General features: G+C 36.2%; 1 protein-coding gene across 7 annotated transcripts in view; it reads right to left on the reverse strand.

Annotated features, from left to right (window-relative positions):
• Positions 1-1,289: 1,289 nt before the first annotated feature.
• Positions 1,290-19,802, reverse strand: part of NUP58 (nucleoporin 58) — a 40,884-nt gene continuing 22,371 nt past the window's right edge. For 6 of the 7 annotated variants that reach the window (XM_087759294.1, XM_087759290.1, XM_087759292.1 and 3 more), the window contains 4 exons: positions 18,063-18,264; positions 11,801-11,899; positions 8,809-8,904; positions 1,290-3,398 (listed from right to left, as the gene is read on the reverse strand). In XM_087759294.1, the coding sequence (XP_087615420.1) occupies positions 3,229-3,398; positions 8,809-8,904; positions 11,801-11,899; positions 18,063-18,264 (567 nt within the window). In that variant the 3' untranslated portion in view covers positions 1,290-3,228. The remainder of the gene's footprint in view (positions 3,399-8,808; positions 8,905-11,800; positions 11,900-18,062; positions 18,265-19,802) is intronic. The other variant, XM_087759291.1, reaches the window with a different exon arrangement.

Genomic DNA, 19,802 nt, shown 5'->3' on the forward strand with positions numbered 1-19,802 from the left:
CCAATTAGAACACGTAAGAGCTGACATGACTGAATTATTTCTACTATTAACAGGAGTAGCGGACTGGGAAAAAACCCAAAGAATTACCACTGATGTCAAAGAGGGAAAAAAAAGCGCCACTAAACCCGTATTCCTGAACTTTATTTTCATTTTAAAAAATGCTATAAAAGCAATGAAGGTTCAAAATGCAGTTATGTTATGAGTACATAGATGGAGGGGGTACAGCTGGATTTGGATTTCCTGTGGTGAGGAAGATGTGTAAACTCCATGCAACTCCACCTTATTTCAACCTCCTCCCTCCCTGTCTGCAAGAAAGCAGTAAGTGTGGTAGTATCCAGCCAGCCAACTTGTCAGGAACAGAGAGAAATGTGAGCATAAAGAAAGTTTTGAGAGGCTGGACCAGGAAGAGGTTTACGAAGCAAGCACGCTAAGGCATAACGCTATCCTACCTCCTGCTACGTTCATTGTAGAGAACAGTGAAGAAAAACCAAGTTACTTCTAGTAAAAGAAAGAGGTCACATAAGTAAGTTTACACCACAGCTGTACAACAAGGTACAAACTAACAGAGAACCGCATCCTACACATGTGACTTCAACCTTGCTCCGGCATGCATTTTTCTTTCTTTCCAGAACAAGTAATCCAGACTTGATTTCATTTCATGGTGTTTAAGTACAGGTCAGCTTCTTAACCTGCCTTGTAGAAAACCAAGCTACAGCTTTAATGTATTTGTGTTTTGCACTCTAATTATATTACAGGTCTTTAAATTGGGGGGGGAATCATTTGAAACAGTGTATACAATGCTGATCCCTGAAAATCATGGCTAAATTCAACCACCCAAGTAATATTCTGGGAATATAATTATTCCTAATCCCCTTTTGACTTTAGTTTGTACTGCAGCATGTGATTATTCTATTACATAATCACTTTTTCACTTAGGCTAAATTAAGGACGTAACTGTTGCCTTAATGTGAAAAGAAACAGAACACAGGTACCCAGGAGGCTCAGACTGCTTTCAAATTTACAAAGCCGTACCTAGTGCCGAGTTATGCTGCAGCACGAGCCAGGCTTATATAGCACACTGTGAAGAGATTCTAGACAAACCCGTAATACAGTGCCTCCCTTCACCCCCCACCTTCAAATCAGAAATCAAGCCCCGAACTTCAGCATGAACAATTTTGCACTATATAAATTCTAGGAAAAACAATTCTACATATTAGCCGATGACGTTTTTGTTTCCCCTATAACACAGGAGAACGAGAAATGATCTTTCAAATAGGCAAATATATATTACAAGGATCACAGCATTATTGTTTTATTGTTTGCACAAGGGTAAGTTGCACATATGGACAAACAGTACACATTTAGAATTAGTTTCACAAATTAATACATCACAAGAGAGTCCAGTGGTTTAACATATTAACTATTAAAAAGAGCAATAACAAAGGAATACAAACATTACGGTTTTGACTGCAGCCCCATAAAAGTTTAAAAAAAGGTTGAAATCAAAATAAACTGTAAGCTTTATTTTTCCGAGACATAAAAAAAATCACATTATATCCCTTCCTAAGAGACTGCTCACAAAGATGCAATAACATACAAGTACAAAAGTGAAGAATTCTGTGCTCAGTTTCCCTTAATTTTATCAGATCAAGTGACAAACTGAACATTTGTCAAAGAGCAAATCACTGCTGAACGCAGACATCACTTCCAAAACATACAAAATGGTAGTAACACTTTAACAATAGAAAGCAAACGACCTGGCACTAGAAAAATCTTATGCACTGTAACTATTTTAGAAAAAAAGGTGCTTTTGTGAAAATGATTGTGAATATTTATTTGATGCATGTTATATACAAAACATCATCTACATAAAAAGCAACTCAGCTCCAAAGTTCCATGTTCACATTTCAACCTGTGTCTTTATTCACAAAGATTCAATTGATCTGTTATTTAGCTCACATAAGGCAGTACCTCCTTAAGATGTTTTCCCAGCTATTTCTAGTGCACACCAAATTGGAGACGCAGCACAACAAGCTATGATGTCGTAATATGCAAGAGACAAACTACTGTTGCAATAGCTTTAACCTTCAAATTACATCATTTTCCTCCTCCATTCTTTAGCAGCAACTTATTGTACTATACCTCGTATTGAAAGCAGATACGCAACTGCTTTTAAGTCAATGCTAGTAGCACTGACAAGAAGCTAGTGAAACAACTCTGTTTTGTAACAGCTAATTTGGGTTTTCATTAGAATAGCATATCCTATCTCCCTCAATTGTAGGGAAAAGCTCATCCAGCCCGACAACTCTCTGCTTGCACACAGACCTTGTGGCATCCTGAGCTTTCAGCTGAAATTCTGCAACACCCTACTGTTCAGCCCAGGAGAAAAACCAAAACCAAACAGTTGGGGAACATCACCTATGAAATGTCTGTGTCAGAATCTGAGATTCTTCTTCAGAGTTGGCTGCTAAATGGATTAAGAAAAAGGTTAAAAAAAATCCGGCTACTAACCACTATTTACCAAACTTTATGAAACAGTAAACATTGTATTTCAGCTGGCCTTGAACAACATAACACAAGAAGCAAGGATGACATAGCCTGGGACCCACTATTTGAAACTCCTAGGAATATCAAGATAGGGGACCACAGGGCAACATGGAGAAACAGCACACACAAAGAAAAGGAGACCTGTCTATGGGGCAAGGTTTGCACATCTGTATTTTATACATATATATATATACACATACATACACACAGATGTGTGCACTGTACTGTATATATTTACATCCATATACACAAAAAACACCCTGAAGTAGATTTAAAGGCCATATCCATGAACAGAAGATATGAACTCTAGTATTTGTACTAGAATATATTTTATCTGTACAAAAAACAAATATGCATATATTCATATGGTATAAAGCTTATTAACAAAAAAATATTCTGCTACTAACATTAGGTTAAATAGATGGTTTTACAAGATTCTTTAATAATAATGCAGTATAGAACATTTCTAAAACTAGGGCCAAAAATAAAAATACATAAACAGGTTTCTATTCACAAGAAAATAGCTGTTCAGTATGATTTAACTTTGTATTTCAGACTAGGGAAAAGTAGCAAAATTTTTATAAATCTCCTGGGATGCAGTTTAATTAATGCATCAATCTAGAAAAATAGACTTTTCAGATGAACAAAGTTGATTCACTTCCCCTTCCCTAAAAGGGGTGCCTATCTTTTCCCTCGCTTGTTTCCAGCTGGAGGTTTCTTCAGCTGAAGAAGTTGCCCTCCTGTCCCAAAGCCTGCAGATGCAGGATTAGACACCCCGAACGTCAGGCCAGCTGATGCTGTGATGCCGGGATTGCTGAAGTTAAACCCAGATGTAGTCGAGCTGCCAAAGCCTTATGAGGGAGGGAAAAACATTTTAAAACATCAGTTATATCAGGATTGCAAGTTTGTTTGGACTTGCTATGACAGCTTGGATATTACAGCACTAAGTCTACCTCGGTGATTGTAAACAATTATATCCTAAATCACAAGTCCATTATACCATTACCCATACAACAGCAGCACCCAAAAGTCCCACTGAAATTGTACGACAGAAGCAGCGTAACTCCTCGAGTTCTCAGCCTAAATACATAACACATATGTAGGGTGGGAGGGAAGGCAGAAGTACAAGCGGACCATGGCCCGCTCACTTCACTCACAGCAGGTAAAGGCAAAGCTGGAGTCGGAGCTCCCAGCCTTGTGCCCTCCTGACGAGGCTACCTCTGCCCGTCTCTATAACATACGTGGCACAGACCATGCCCTAAATGAGAGGCAGAAGAGGCTCAAAATCCTTGCCAAATTTTTGGTATTTTAATAACACCCTTTATGACTTAAACCAAAAAGCAGCACCGAAAACAAACCTTTGGAAAAACTGAATGACTAGGTGAACAAATTGTGCTATTTTAACTCTTCCACCCTCTTCTATCAAGGTAAACAAATTCAACATTTGGTTCAGCTATAAAACAAGATCAGTTGAAGAAAATCTGCCTACAGTTTTCAACAACAGTAACACCAACTCATTTTACTTTCTTTTGTGAATTTGTATCAGTTATGCACAACCAACTTAGATAATAATTGAAGCTATTAGAAAATGCTAGAAATTTCTCAAATACTAGTTAATAAGAAGCAGAACTTCATAACTCTGCTTTTTGTTCTCTCAAGAAACCAAAGTAAGGTAACCAATCATACAAAATAACAAGTATGACATGAGCAAGTTAGGATTTTAACAAATAGTTTCATACAAGTTGCACATGGAAACCTGTAAATAATTAAAATACTATGAAAAAATGGGACTGGTTCAGAAGCAAACAAAGGGTATACGCTCAATACACATTACTTAACATAGTTTTGTTCTCTAGTAGACAGTTAAAGCAACCCTTTGGTCACATCAGTATCTTCAACTCAATGCCTAAATATTTTTAAAGCACAGAAATAAAACCCCAACTGGTGGTCTCATCAGAATCCCAAAGTGGCTCTCACAAGCCTGATGTCTTCTGTTCTCTCACTTGTTACTGATGCTTTGCAGCAAGAACTACTTCAAAACACAACGTGAAGCTCTTCCTCCTGCAATGTCTGGACCTGGGTTACACACCACATCATCTTGTCAAGAAAATCCCCCATTATCTACATTCCAGTAACTGCAGTCCTTCAACACGCAGTTGCCTGTAAGGAACTCACTGTCAATGTAATGGGTGTGCAGGTCTAGAGCGTGACTAATGATAGCGTTCATTTGGGTCTTGTCTAAATTTTGTGGACTAACTTGTCTCTCATCCTAGGATGTAAGGGGTGAAGCAGATGGAACTACTCCTCCATTTCCCTGCTAACTCTGAATCCCAAGTAAGATTTTTAGAAGAATAAACTTGTTTTTCATCAGGGAGTCTCATGAATGAAAAAAACCTTTAATAACCAAAACTGTTCTTGGTACGTTACCTTTTTACTTCAAGTATGTACCTGAGAACAGGTAAGCATTGCCTCCTATAGAAAACATCATGAATGCCATTCATAATAATGCTGTATGTGATCTATAGCGTCAGGAGTTCAGTAGGCAAGGGTAAAGTGTTCATGAATTACCTACACTTTGCTGCTTCTAGATGCAGGGAATATTTTGGGGCATGCAAGGAAAGCAGCCTTAGCTTCATTTGAGTAATGTTAGAACAAGAAAGAAATGCATAAACTGTGTGACAGAAGACTGACAACATGCTTGTTAATTTAGATATAATTTGGAAATGTTAGAAGTGCCACTTAGGGCAGCCACAAAAGTATAGAAAAGCAGAAGGGAAATTAATCTACATGGCTTTGTCCCGTCATGGCAGCATAACAAGGCCATGGTATGAAGTTCTTTTCTTAATAGTAAACCAAATCCTCAAGCAGAATACTCAAATGAAAAATCTTGAGGAAAACACCTTGAACAATGCCTACATTCAGTCTTATTCCTGTTGCAAGGAGAGAGAACCAGTGATGGAATAGCTCAGGTCCCGAGGGAAGAGTCACAGTGTCTTGAATCATAGCTACAATGTGATCGATGACTTTGTTGAAATTAGCATCACTTATGTGCAAACAATTATTTTCAGAAATTCAGAAAGTAAATGACAACCTGCCCTTCGAGGGCATAGACTTAGCATCTCCCCGAAGGACCTCAGAGTACACTTTATTCATTGGGCTTTTGCATCTCTGCTTCAGTCAGCCCTTTAAACAGGTAAGCCAAACACGAGGTACACAGCTCCCCATAACAGTATTTTTTTTTTTAATTTTAATGCTACAGGGATAAACAGTGGTTCAGCGGATCTCAAAGGCAATCTATTCCTGCCCTCATCCCCCATGCCACAATAGATACTCTAGATCAAAAAGGATTTCCAGCACAGCTTTGACTGATTTACTATAGCCTCTTTATCTAAAAGCTGCTCATAGTTACACATAGATTATATTCAGCTCCATTTTTCAGCAGTATGAGTATGTCCAGCCACTTTACTACCTCTTAGCCCGTGTACTGAGGCTGCTATTCTTCAATAAAAATAAGTCTCCAACACGAATTCTCAACTCAGCTCTTCAAAGCATATTTAGCATCTCCGTTTTCACAAAAATGTGTGTACACCGCCTGTCCCCTTAACATTATATCTATAAATTCAATGGTGATTTTTTTCCTTTTCTCATCACTTTGGGAGTCTTAATGCTCTTTACAACATCCCGTTCACATCAGCCTTTTTGGTTGCCATCAAATGAATAAGAGTAGGAATTAACTGGGACTTGATTTGGAGTCAGCTCTCCAGTGCCTGTGTGTGTTTCAGAGGGAAGTCTGAGACACTTGTTCCATCTCACAACTGTGTGCACTAAAGGAACTGAGAGAAGACTGCAGTTGCTCTGCTTTTCATCTACTGACACACTGGACACAGCAACTGCTCCTGGACTAAGCCAATTTACTATTAGAAGATGCTCAAGTACTTTTCAGAGGACTCACAATTTTCTCTTCAAACATACAAACTGAAACTGAGAAGAGCAGTAATACTACCAGAAACATTTTCAAATCTTTTAAAGCAATTAAATTTAAACTCATAACTTACAAACACTTGACAAAAGCAATTTGGGGATCTATAATTTTCATTCTACAATATGAACAAACTGATGGAAAACATGTGGAGGAGACTTGGGGCGTTATCTAAGCAGCCCAGAAGGACAGGGCGATGGAACACTTACTAGACATTAGTTTGGGAAAATACTTAAGTGCTCCTATCTAAACACAAGCAGTAATGACACTATATCCCATAACCCATATTCACCCCATTTTACCAGCTTTTTCAAAAGAGAAAGATACAGAAACAAGGTACAACTATCATATGGTAATATAAACCAGAATATTGTTTCAGGACCCTGTAAATGTTATCTAAGAAACAGGACACATTAAAATTAAAAAAAAAAAAAAATATATATAACCCGGCTAACCTCAGGCATCATTCAAACCCATTTATACACCCTCAAAATTAAACTAAAGATCATATGCAATCCAGAAGCTATACGGCATAGGATTTTGGATATAAAAGTTAACATGCTTCTGGGCTACCAAATTTTTATGGAGGTTTCTAATTCCATAATCCCAGTCTAGATCAGGATTTCATGACCACTTTATTTTATAAGCACAAAATGACAGGAATTACACTTAATCTTTTATATTCCTGGTTACCACCTTCTGTAGCTGAGACTCTGAAGATAACTAAAAACAATCTTCATTTTATTGGGTCCAACTCCCTCACTGCTAAAGAGAGACTGGGGGCACTTCCACCATGTCAAAGCCTGGTTTGAGGAATACAGTGAAACAACGTCTAAATTGTCTCTGCACACCACCAACCTAGCTAAGACAGACTTGCTATTTACTTTGGTCTCATACCTCATTAGCAGTGGTCAACTGATCCATACAATTAGTTTTCTAATTATATTTTTTAATATACTAAAAAATAAATTATGTACCTTGTAACTTAGCAGCTTAAAATACTGCAATACTATTTATATAAATAATAGGTAATTCAATATAGGCTCAGGAAAAATAAGCTACAAGATAAAAATGTAAGCAGTGTTAAAGTTTTCCAATTGTTTCTGATATTAAAAACTAAAAAAAAGAAGGTTCATGCTTAGACACTACATACCACAAAATCAGAGAAGTTCTATCAAGAATTTACTAGGGTTTTACACATACATGAACGTTACACGGCCAGCTTAGTGAGCTATTTCCACCATATAATGCAAAGCTTAAGGTACTTTACAGCCTAATTTGACAGCATAACCCATCACTAACCAAGGAAAAAACAAAACAAAACGAAAAGCATGGCAACTAACACAACGGCAGTCTATGCAAATGTACTGGACACTTACTAATAAATACCAGACACTTGCTATGTTTGCATTAATAGGAGTTAAAAAAACAAACCAAAACATTTTGCTTCTAAAAAAGAAACATGCTACCAAAAGCCAGTCCGGGGAGACATGATACTCTTTCAATCTGTCGCTGAAGAAAGACTGTAAAACAGACTACAGCAAGCTATTTGCCTCAAAAACTAACTCCTATTTAAAAAGTAGAGAGAGATGCAAGCTATAGAAGTGACTAAGATTTCAGACATCTGAGTTAAGGAGCAATTGCATCCATATTTTCATTTTCTCATCCCCCACAAAATTAAACCAAAAAAGTGAAATGAGTACCGAGTAGTTCGATTGGCACAGAAATGTTTTCAAAGTAGTTAACACAATGAATTATGGATACATACAGAGATAAGATACCTATAACTTACTACTCAAATAGAAAGGATAAGCAGATAAACAGTTTTAAGGAAACCTTCCAGGCTTCTAAAAAATAATTTTAACTTTACTTGTAAATACAGGAAGTCAAATTACTGGTATATTTGTCACAAATTTATGTATCAATTTCAATAGCTCAGTAACTATATAGCCTATGCATTCAAGTAGTAACTGCATTTCTGTGTCTCAGACCGCATCTGATCCAATCTGATGCATCTGATCTCCAGCTTCCACTCCTAATTAGACAGACACCATCAGATGAAAAACACTAATGCTCATTCAATACTGTCTACCTAGGAGACCTTTAACAGAACCTAAAGACTTCTCTGAAAATGTGTGTTTAGCAAGTAACTATTTACTTTAGTGGTTATACATACATGTAACTTTAAGCACATTTGTTTCAGTAGCTTTCTTTGAGTACAGCAGTTTGATTGTAACACTTTTGCTTTAAGATAAACTTGAATTCAAGAGAAACAAACCAACCTGCACTTAGACTTCCTGATGGTTTACTTGTAGTTCCAAACCCAAATGATGATGCTCCTGTGGCACTACTTCCAAAGGCAGAGCTACTTCCAAATCCTAGTAGAATAATAGTAAAGACATACAACAAAAAAAAATTACAGACACGGCAATTAAAGACACATAGGTTTGGGGTGAGTATTGTAAAACCAAACATAATTATAAGCATTATTTGATAAACAAATAATCGTAAGATTATTGCCTCAAGAGTATTTTATTGTCAACACAGGATTGCATTAAGAAAACACTGCAAACAGGAAAGCATTGGAGAAAAATACTTCCTTCAAAACACAAAACTGAGTAAAGGAAAAAGCTATAAAAACAGGTGAAGTAAACTATTAGAGTTTACAAAATTGCTGTTGACTTCCTGTTAAATTGGCAAGAAAATGGTAACCAAATGGGCCAAAACTAAGAAAATTCAGACACAAGTTATATGACTTCTATTACAGAAAGCCGCAATCTTCATCCACAACTCTAAAAGAAAAATTCTCTATGCTTAAAAGAGAGTAAACATTTTCTTGAGTTTACATTTGACTTATTTTAGAGTTGTGTCGTCGTCCCCCCCCCAGATTACTGGGGATCAGCTTTATCTAGGAAACCACAAAATAGTTTAAATACAGAATAGAAACAGAATTTCACAGTAATTAAAGGGAAAAATCATCATATAAAGGGCAGCCATGAACATATAGCTGTCATAAAACTAATTGTTAATTTTGCAATTGACATTTATACTTTCATAATATAAATATTTCAAGATTTCAGCTTGTGTTATTAATATGAGATCACTTCAAAGGAAAAGTAAGTTGATATTTGCAGTTTGCGACAGAGGCCAGACAAAAGGAACAGGAAGAGAAATATATTCTCTGATTTTGGCTGTCTCAAGAGGTTTTCAAAAAGAGAACAGTATTTGTATTTGAGGACATTATGCCCCCATCTTAAGTTTCAAGTGTCAGGGAAAATACTTGTATTTTACTGCAAATTGAGCTTTTACCATTCCCTGACAGAAATAACTTCTAGATTTTAAAACTAGTAAGGATCGAACACACTACCTGAAGCAGTGTTCTCTAGTCTTCTGCAATTTTAAAATCAAATAAGTTTTAAGGATAGATAATGGCAAGTGTCATTTCAATGTAAGATAGTTTATTTAAATGATACACTCTTTTTTGTCCTATCTAGTTTGAAATGAATTACCAATGGTCAGGCAAGGTGTCTGCAAATATTCAATGAAGCATAGGATCTATATGCTACATATCTAATATATTTAAATGCAAACCCCTCTATGTTATTCACAGAGTATTTGTCATGGAAAGGGAATAAATTTCCCCAATTAAAATGACGTTTCAAGAGTATACATTAAAAATTGTCCTGTTAAAAAAAAAAAATCCCCCCAAGATAAAAGAAATCTTAAGTATTCATTCTGCTAATTTGTTCCAAGAGCACACCTGCAGGATATTTTGCATGTATTCCTTTATTCTTCTACACTTGTTCCTATCAGATAGTCATCTTGATTTGTCAAAAGACGAAAATTTTGCAAATTAATACAGAATAGATGAAATGCCTTCCTAAGCAGAGAACTAGCAAAAAACAGTACAAACTAGGCCTCTAAGACAAAACTAGCAGTTCTCCATCAATTTAAAAGAAAATATTCTTTAGTTTACATTGGCAAGATTGGTGAACATCTATAACTACTTTTTAGTCTGCAACCTCTTTGGTTGAAAAGAAAGAATTTTATGATTTTAAGGCATTTAAAACATTGTGGGAACAACCTGGTAATTCAGAAGTACTTTCCTTTTAGCCCACTATTCTCAGTTATTTTTCTGGTTTAGATGCACAGACTTTCTTTTATCTGAAAAACCTTAAAATCTGATGAGAAAGGACACTGGTAGATTTAAAGATAATTTCAAGATGATCATTTAAGGTAAAACTGATGTAACGTTCAAGTTACATCATCTTTCCAATGCCAAGTGATGTTTCATTATTTTAAATACTTTAGAACAGATTCACATGTTCGGCTCATAAAGAGGCAAAATGTAGGGATGAGGACTGAGGCTCCAGAGAGGATGTAACAAGAAAAACCACAACACATTGTGTTTGTGCTCAGCAGATGTAACAATTTTCTTTGCAATTCTCATACAAAAGCTTCAAAGGACACTAGCGTCTTTTGACTTGCACTGTAGGAACCCCTGTCCTATATAGATAGGAAATTTACATGCAGATTAGATTCTACTAATCACTTAGATTCTACTTGTAGTTCTACTACTGAGAATTCATTACATTTAAATGAAAAGGTCTACATGTATTTCATATTTTTTTATTACCACCTACTCTTTCACCGTCATGTGTCCTCTTGGAATATATTCCCCACCAGCACTATGAACATTTTGATAAGTATTTTCCCCTCACTTTCAAATGTTGCTTTTTCAGCTTAAAGGAGGCTTTTTTTTTTTTCCACCTCAGCACTGAGGGACAGAGTGACAGCTAAAGCCAATATGTTTCAGCACGCAGGATCCCAGAACTGTAGTAATTTTTTAGCATTTATTCTTATCTTAATCCAAGCAGAAATTGGTCCCTATAGTTAACAGGTGAAAAAACTTCTATGGATTAGCTACAGCATGATCCAATGTCTCAGGTGCCTAACTTTCATATATGTAAAATTAAGTCAAGTTGTAGTTACAAAAGGATGTACTTGATGTACTTCCCTAGCTTTAAGAACAGAACTTCTACGCGATTATTTCATCCTGTCCATGCTGGGTTTTCACTACAATGGTTTATTAGCCTTAGTATTAGCCTTAGCAACTGCTTCTGCAAGGCATGAAGAAGTCTGGAAAGCGCAGACTGCCAAATTGTAAGGACTTTCCCTGAAACAGATCATCCTCTTAGTGGAGTTAAAGGTTTGCAAGAGATTCAGATGTGCGGTATAATAATTCAATGAAAGATTAGAAAAGTTAAAGTGTACCTCCAAGGCTTGAAGAACCTAAGCCACTTGATTGCAAGCCAGTGCCAATACCTGAGCCGAATGGCGTTCCAAAACTAACTCCCAGAGATGGCTGTGGCCCTGGTATAAAAAAAATGAGAACAAACTTGCCTTACTCTTTCATAGTAAAGAGGTCCTTTATTTATTCAAGTATTTGATAATGTGAACATCATTGATTTCAACAAATCCCATTAAGATCTCAAACTTTACCTCATCAAAATTCCTCACTTAACTGTCTGCCTCTATGTCCACCTGGTAAAAATCTAAGAAAACACTGATTGTAATAAGGTGAAACTAGTCAAAGCTAATAACATGATAATAACATAATTTATTATTTTTAGAAGTTAGCCAGTCTCACCTTAAACTTTAAAACATCAATCAAAACCTTGAGAGAACTCATAGGTAACACCACTTTGTATTAATGGAATCAGAATAAGGGAAAGCCTTCAAATTAAAAACATAAGAACTGATACTAATGTAACTAAAACTATATTACCAAAAGTTAATTTATTTAATAAATAGGAATCTTCAAAACTACTCAAGTATTCCATTCAAATTTAAGCAGAACACTAAGATAAAAAAACAAGACAATGACTTTATTTTATTAAATTTATTGTTCATTTTTAAGCAAGTCAATTACACAGTAACATGACAATTCAATTCTTTTCCACACAAGTGATAACTGAGTTCTGTTAAGCTCTGCTACATAACACCATTCAATAAGGTAAACTAGTCAAACCACCTGTTTAAATAAACATTTACAAAAGGCACAGTTCTGTGTACCTTAATGAATTAGATACATTCAAAATTTCAGAGTCAGAGTTTGTCCCATAATTTAAAAAGTTGACAGTATTTCCCCTGCATATTCACACTAAGATGCAGGACTGTCAAAAAACATTTTCAGTCTGCCAAGATGAAATTTACAGCCTCAGTTCCTTTTTTTTTTTTTTCCCTTAACCTTGGGGAATAAAGAATCAACTTGCTAGCCCATTACTAACACATTTTAAAATAATTAATTCTGATAAATAATTAATATATTTTGACAGTTTTCACAGTACAATCTCATACTTCTGTCTTTTTCAAACAGTTTTCAGTGCACTAGTTAAAAGGTTAACCATTGAAGATAAAATACAGTGCCGAACTCTTAATTCACAGACATTCACACCTTTCCTCAAGATAGCCTTCTCCATCTTTGAACATACGTTATGTACTATATCCATGAAAGTCATGATTTGTTCAAATATTACTATAAAACTCAGATAATTTCGGTCTTTTTCCTAAACCATTATCACATTTGGGCTTATTCTCATCCAAAATTTCTTCCTTTGTACTACAAAGTTTCCTGTTACTAATATTTATCTAGAGTTTTAAAATGTAAATATTTCAAGCCTTTAAAATAATTTCAGTATTTGAAGATTTAAATGGAAAATCATTTTGAATCAAGTGAAAGGCACTGTATATTGAAAAGTAACATTTTTGCTAGGATCACAAAATTCTTATGTGATCCAAGCTGAATGACATCTGTATACTCAAAGTAGTGTTAAACTAAATTTTAAGGGCAACTAAAGTTGTTAGCTTTCAGTCTGTGCTTAGCAGGGAATAGCTGGGAAACCCAAGCTATTTTTTCAACTAAAAAAAGTATATCAGATGTTGTAATTACGAATTTTCACATTAATTTCAAACTAAACTTGTTTACATCCAGTTTAAATACTGATATATCTACCTAGCAGCTCTTTAAAAATAAGAAAACTGTTATCAATAAAAAGAAACAAAACCCCCTACACAAGTCAGTCCTCTAATAAACTAAAAGAAGAATCCAAAAACACATATCCAGTTCCTTCTCAAGTGCACAGGTTTCTATCTCAGTAGGAGGCACTGTTAGTGGAAGACCTTAAAATAAAACACTACAGTCCTCCAGGCCAAGCTTTTTACCAAATGCAACATGCTTTTTTAGAGCCAGTAAAAAACATTATTCTAAAACACCGCAGATTATATAAAACAGGATCTTATGCCTTAGGCTAACAAGATTTTCATTGAGCAATATTTGTTGATTTTGTACCATAATGTTCTGAAGGCATCATCACTACTTACACTTCTTGTAAGTAAACATAATTTTCAATAGCAAAAAACTAGTAATAAAGATTCTTCAATGCCAAAAGTACTAGCAAAAAATTGGCACTTCTGGCTATTATACGTACAAGACAAGTTCTTTATAACAAGTATTTTAACATTGTAAAACTTGATATATTTGCCCTGTAGAGCATTTCAGTTTAACGAATAGGACCCACTACAAAGAGTCCAGACAGGTCAGCCAGATTTCCTAAAGTGACATTCTGCAATTTTTTAAATCACAGCTGGTCCTAACAGTGAACAAATTTAGTGTCACAACTTAGATCTGATTCTGACAAAGTAATACACTGACTAATTTTAACCAAAGTTAATATCAAATTACACAATAAAAATTAAGTGCTATAAAGATTTCAGTATCTTTTCCCATTAGCACTTCAATCTCATACCAAGTCAAGTCAAAACATAACAAAGCGTGCTAATAGCTTGATGCTGCTTTGACTAACTCTGCACTTCACCAGATAAGGAGAGAGTAACTAAGTTGTTGGAGGGTACTTTATTTATTTTTAGAGGAGGGAAGGTGAGCTTGAAGAAAAGCATTTAAGACAACTTAGTCTTACTAGAAAAACATCAGTTTCAGCCTTATGCATTTAGAGCTCTTAGTTCACTAGGCTTTAATTTCCTTTAAAATCTTTTACTTTAGTCCCATTGGTAATAATAGGTAGACTAGCCCCCATCATTTTAACTTCCACGCTGTTCAAGATTGCTCAGGGAAGGTGCAGATGGGGCAGTGGTTAAAAATCTAGCTGCTACTGCACAACAGCATGACCAGCCTCACTGCTACCAATAAAGCTGTGCTTAGAGCAAAAGCGCTAAACTAGGGAGAAAGACTGTGCGTAGACAAGACTTAAGCATCATTTTAATAACTCTAGCTTCAAAAAACTGCACAAAAATTGTGCTTCAGTGTGCACGCCACAGTCCTGGTGTCCTGATTATCCATCCCAGGAGACCAGTGGAGCGCATCTTTGCTCCCTTTCTTCCATATGGCCAGAGTCCACTGGCTTTATTTCAGCAGAAGCCAGACATCTTGGCATACAGAGAGAACATAAATAGGGTGCATATCTACACCCAGGAACTGGGGAAACATTCCCTGATCCCACAGCTTAGATGTAGCTACTGAACTGTTGACTTCTGAACACAAATTTAAAATAAGTTATTATTTATCTTTTTCAAAGAAAGAACAGTAACTAACTATAAATTAATCTTACGAAATAGACTTAACCATGTAAACATCAAATATTTTTTTAAAAAAGAGACTAACCATCCTGATCCCTCAATACTAGAGTACCATATATTAGATTTCAGTCAAAAACTTTAAAGCCCAGATTAATTTTCTTCTTTTATTCTCATCTTCAAGAACAGCAACAGCAGGTCAGGTATTACACAGACATCCCCCCCTCCCCTTTACATACACCTCATTTCATAGTTTTTTCCTCTCATAATCTTCTACCATTCCTCATCTATCCCACTCTTCAGGATCTAGATCTTGCAAAGAAATATGCATGATTTTAACTTCTAGCAGACAGCTTATCAAATTCATAACATAACACAAAGTTAAAACATGCAAATATTTGCAGTTTTACTGCAGCCAATGGCCATCTGAAAACTCAAACAAGGAAAAGGAAATGAAGAGGAGGCAGTCTTTAAATATTTAAAGATTCCTGCAAAACTGAAATAATAGATTCTTCTCCTTTTCCACTAAGAGTAAGACAAAAAGTGGCAGCCTTAATCTGAAGCTAAGAAGTTTCAGGCAAGTTGTTGGGAAAAAGTCAAGCATCGCAATCAGTAATTTAGGAAAGCTGTGGAAGTTTCCTTTCTAGCAAGCTTTTAAGACTAAGATATCTCTGAAATAGTTCAGGCCTTACTAATCCTGCTTTTGAGCTAGAGGAACAAAAAAGATGACTTCAAGTTCCATCCAACCCTGTTTTCTAAGAGTTTTAAGTACTCTTAAGTGCCACTCAAAACATCAATCTACCTCTATTTCTCTAGGTCCTCAAGTGAGTTGCATGGAGGGTAACAGTATTCCAACTGAAGAAGCAGTAAACAAATTGTTGTCTACTTTTGTTGGCATGTTTGATGTAAGTTAATGGCTTTGTTCTATCTGCATCACTCTTGCAGTTGGCACATTTTTGGCTTTTGAAATACTCTGCCAAAACAACCAACCAAATAAAAACCCCCAAAACCAACTTACACGCACTCCCATTTTCTCCTTTCACTACAAAATTTTACAAAATACCTCAAGGTATAAAGTCACCTTACCTCAGGTGTGTTGGTACAGGTCAATTCTGCCTTTTTCCTAAGAGAATATTCACGAAGTCATGCCATAAGTGGCATCAATTTACTGAAGTTATTAGCACTTCTCTTGAATCTGGACTAGGAAGAGGAAGTTCAAATCCCTCACCCCAATTCGTGAAAATGTGGGTATAACTTTAAATACGACATCCCACGTATATGACTTTCATACACAACTAATCCTGTAATGATCATGGAGAGTATTTTAAAAAAACATGAGACAAGGAGAAAGATGAAGGGAGAGGGAACTACTTTGGCAATATTAGGCTGCACAAGCCACGCTTCTATCTGTATTAAAAACCCTGAAGCATGACATTACATTATCTCATGTTTTTTCCTTAAAACCAGACTCTCTTGCACATGTCACTTCAACAAAATTTCCATGGATTAACATAGCAGCAACAGGAAGACTGTGGTCTATGATGGAAATTTAGAAGAGAAATATTTCATAAAGACTTTGTTTTTTGTTGTGTTCAAAATATTTTAGCATATTTGTCTTTTAAACCCATCTCCTTGCTGTTTATAAGGGCCAGGGCTGGAAGCACATTGTATTTTCCTTTTATGGAGAAGGCAAGGACAGTCTAATAGTTTGTCAAACTTAGGGTGGTTGCTGCATAGGTCTTTAATTAAAACCATTCAAAATATGACTGCTGTTAAAGATGAGAGAAGGAAAAGGTGCTAATATGACTTTCAGTACACCTATGTAATCATAGAATCATAGAATGCTTTGGGATGGAAGGAACCTTTAAAGGCCATCTGGTCCAACCCCCCTGCAATGAGCAGGGACATCTTCAACTAGATCAGGTTGCTCAGAGCCCCATCCAGCCTGTCCTTGAATGTTTCCAAGGATGGGGCAGCATCTACCACCTCTCTGGGCAACCCGTTCCAGTGTTTCACCACCCTGGAACGGTGATATAAATAAGCAACATTTTAGAAAATAAATGGTAGAATGAAGTTACCTATGCTTTTCATAATTTGCTGATATAGACACACATCCATGTTCAAGTAAAATTAAATGGAATTTATCTTATTTCTGTCAAATGGTTAAATATTAATTCCATTCTCTACATTCAGGAATCCCTCTCTGAGAAGTGTTGGTTAGCATAACAATATCAACTAAGGTGCCTTAAGTTATTTCCTTTGCCATACGTATCCATTCTTCATTAGCAGTGGGCCATGCATTTCCTCTGTTTTGGTCTTTCTCTTACACACGTGCACACACAGAACCACTGATCCACTCTACTTTCTCTAATATTTATTCGCAACAGCAGAATGGCCAGCAAAAACTGCTCCAATATCACCCTGACAAAGGAGTTGGCTATAAAATAATAAGCCAGACATCTGTCTTCCTATTCTACAGGTGTTTGCTCCACTAACCTTCCTGTTCTACAGCGTTTTTCATTTTACAGTTCCAAAGTGCTATATAAAAATGCATTATTAATTTTACATAAGAAAAAGGTAATATGCATTTAGATATTCTCTCCTCACCGATTTGAAATAATTTACTATAACCGTACAATTCTGGAAAGAGGCTATACTATGCGTATTCAGAGATGTTATTTAAGAGTGAAGACTCACATTCCAAGGGGTAAGTTAGAACAATACAGTAAATATCACTAATACAAGTAAATTCACAAGGTTAAGTATCTGTTGTATAATTATTGCTAAGTCTACCCTGCATTTTTCTATTGGCTATGTATCAGTAACTTTGCTCATCACAACGTTTAGATTTTTAGTCTAACACAAAGGAAGACTTCATATAAAATTTCACACAAATTTACTATTGTCATAACACTAATAATCTATAACTTGAATGCACTCAGACCTGTAGCAGGCTGTTGCTGCTGAGTAAGTGTTGCAGCCATCGCAACGGCTGCTGCATTTGGTATGTTGCTGAAAGGGGTCGGTCCAGTGGTAACACGTGGCGCGCTCTGCCACTTCTTAGCTTCTGTTCGTCTTGCCTCAAACACATCCATGGCATCTCCCAGAAAGGTTTTCCTGTAGCCAAGGTATTGGTCTTTGAGCATCTGAAGGGGGTGGGGGGAAGCCATTTTAGTTCAGTGTATTTGACATAAAACCTTAGCTTAATAAGGAAAAAGACACTGAGTTATAAATAACATTTCCTTAAATAAATAAATTTTAAAAAGCACCCCCCACAACCTGAAAGGATCTAGTCAGGCTATGAGCTGGAGAGAACTGTTTTGCACCAGCTACAGCCAGAATAGGTTCCTTACTTAAATTCTGCAAAGCAGTCAAGCATAACAGACTAACATACTGGATGGTATCAAAATCTTTCAAAGCTGGTATAAATCAGCACAATTCAATTTGTATCACTTTACTAGCTGACCTAAGAGGCAACACAGAACCACATTACTAGCTTATAACATAAAATAACACATTCTTCTTCAGTGCTACCCTTTCTGCATGGAGTTTGCTTTTGCTCCCCTATCACCTTCACCTGTATTTCTTTCCTTCCTTTCACTCTTGCATTTCATTCTTAGCACAAAGCTAAAGAAGCTACCAGAATTTTAGAATTCACTTGTTTCTGATGCAATTAATCAACAATGTAATTCAGTGCAAATGCAATAGATCTTGTTAGTCTAAAGCAGAATGTAGCCCAAATCTGTTGTCATGTCCCCCCTCCCTTGCCTATGCCCCTTCCCCCCCCAAAACCCCACCTTCTGTAGCAACACCTGGCTTGGCCTGTTCATCATGAGCCATTTCTATCTGTCACAGATGAGGGAAATATGGATATCTTAGGTAACATAAAAAGAATAAATGGCTTCAATTAAGGAACTGATAGAATGATTTCCATCTTCTAACAGAGAATCTTCAAATGTAATATTTATTAAAACTAAAGAACAGTAAGCTCAATTGAATTTTACGGAAGGCATACTATGTCCTGTGTCCCTGGCTAAGGATACGCTTGTTTCCAAGAAGAGGAGCCTACAGTCCAAAAATTCTGACTCAGGATTTGAACAGCTGTAATCCTAAGTCTATGAGCAACAGCAGGAAACACAAAGAATGACCTCATTGTAACATCAGGAGTGCTGTCTTTGGAGAGAAAAGACGTTTGTAGAACTCTGATGAGATTTAATACAATGCCATACTGACTGCAATAGGAGCTGACAAATGCTATTAGACATTGTAGAGCAGTTCTTAAGGCTAATCTATGCAGAATGATTTAATGACATTCTCTACCTGAGTTGTGCTCAAGCACATCTTGCTCTTCACTGACCTTGGATACAGAATGTATCTATATAGTCATATATGATCTATAACAACTACCCCTGTGCAAAGATGTTTCAGGCCATATTTTTCTACAACTTCAGCCCTTTGAGTCAAAGTGTATGTGCAAACCAGACAGCTTACTTCAGACAAAGGAATGAACTGTGGTTACAGCTCTGCCTTCACAAACCATATCACAACCATCAAATAAGGCAGACACAGCAGTTTCAAAACTGCTCTCCTCTCCTAGCACCTCCTAGCTGATAAACTAAAACAGATGGTAAGAATGGCAGATCCACTTAAGCAGTACATTCATTTTTTTCTGATTTTTGAAGCT

This window comes from Nipponia nippon, unplaced genomic scaffold (assembly GCF_047370975.1).
Source record: "Nipponia nippon isolate SJK-2023a ecotype South Korea unplaced genomic scaffold, ASM4737097v1 scaffold_2, whole genome shotgun sequence".
NCBI classification, from domain to species: domain Eukaryota; kingdom Metazoa; phylum Chordata; class Aves; order Pelecaniformes; family Threskiornithidae; genus Nipponia; species Nipponia nippon.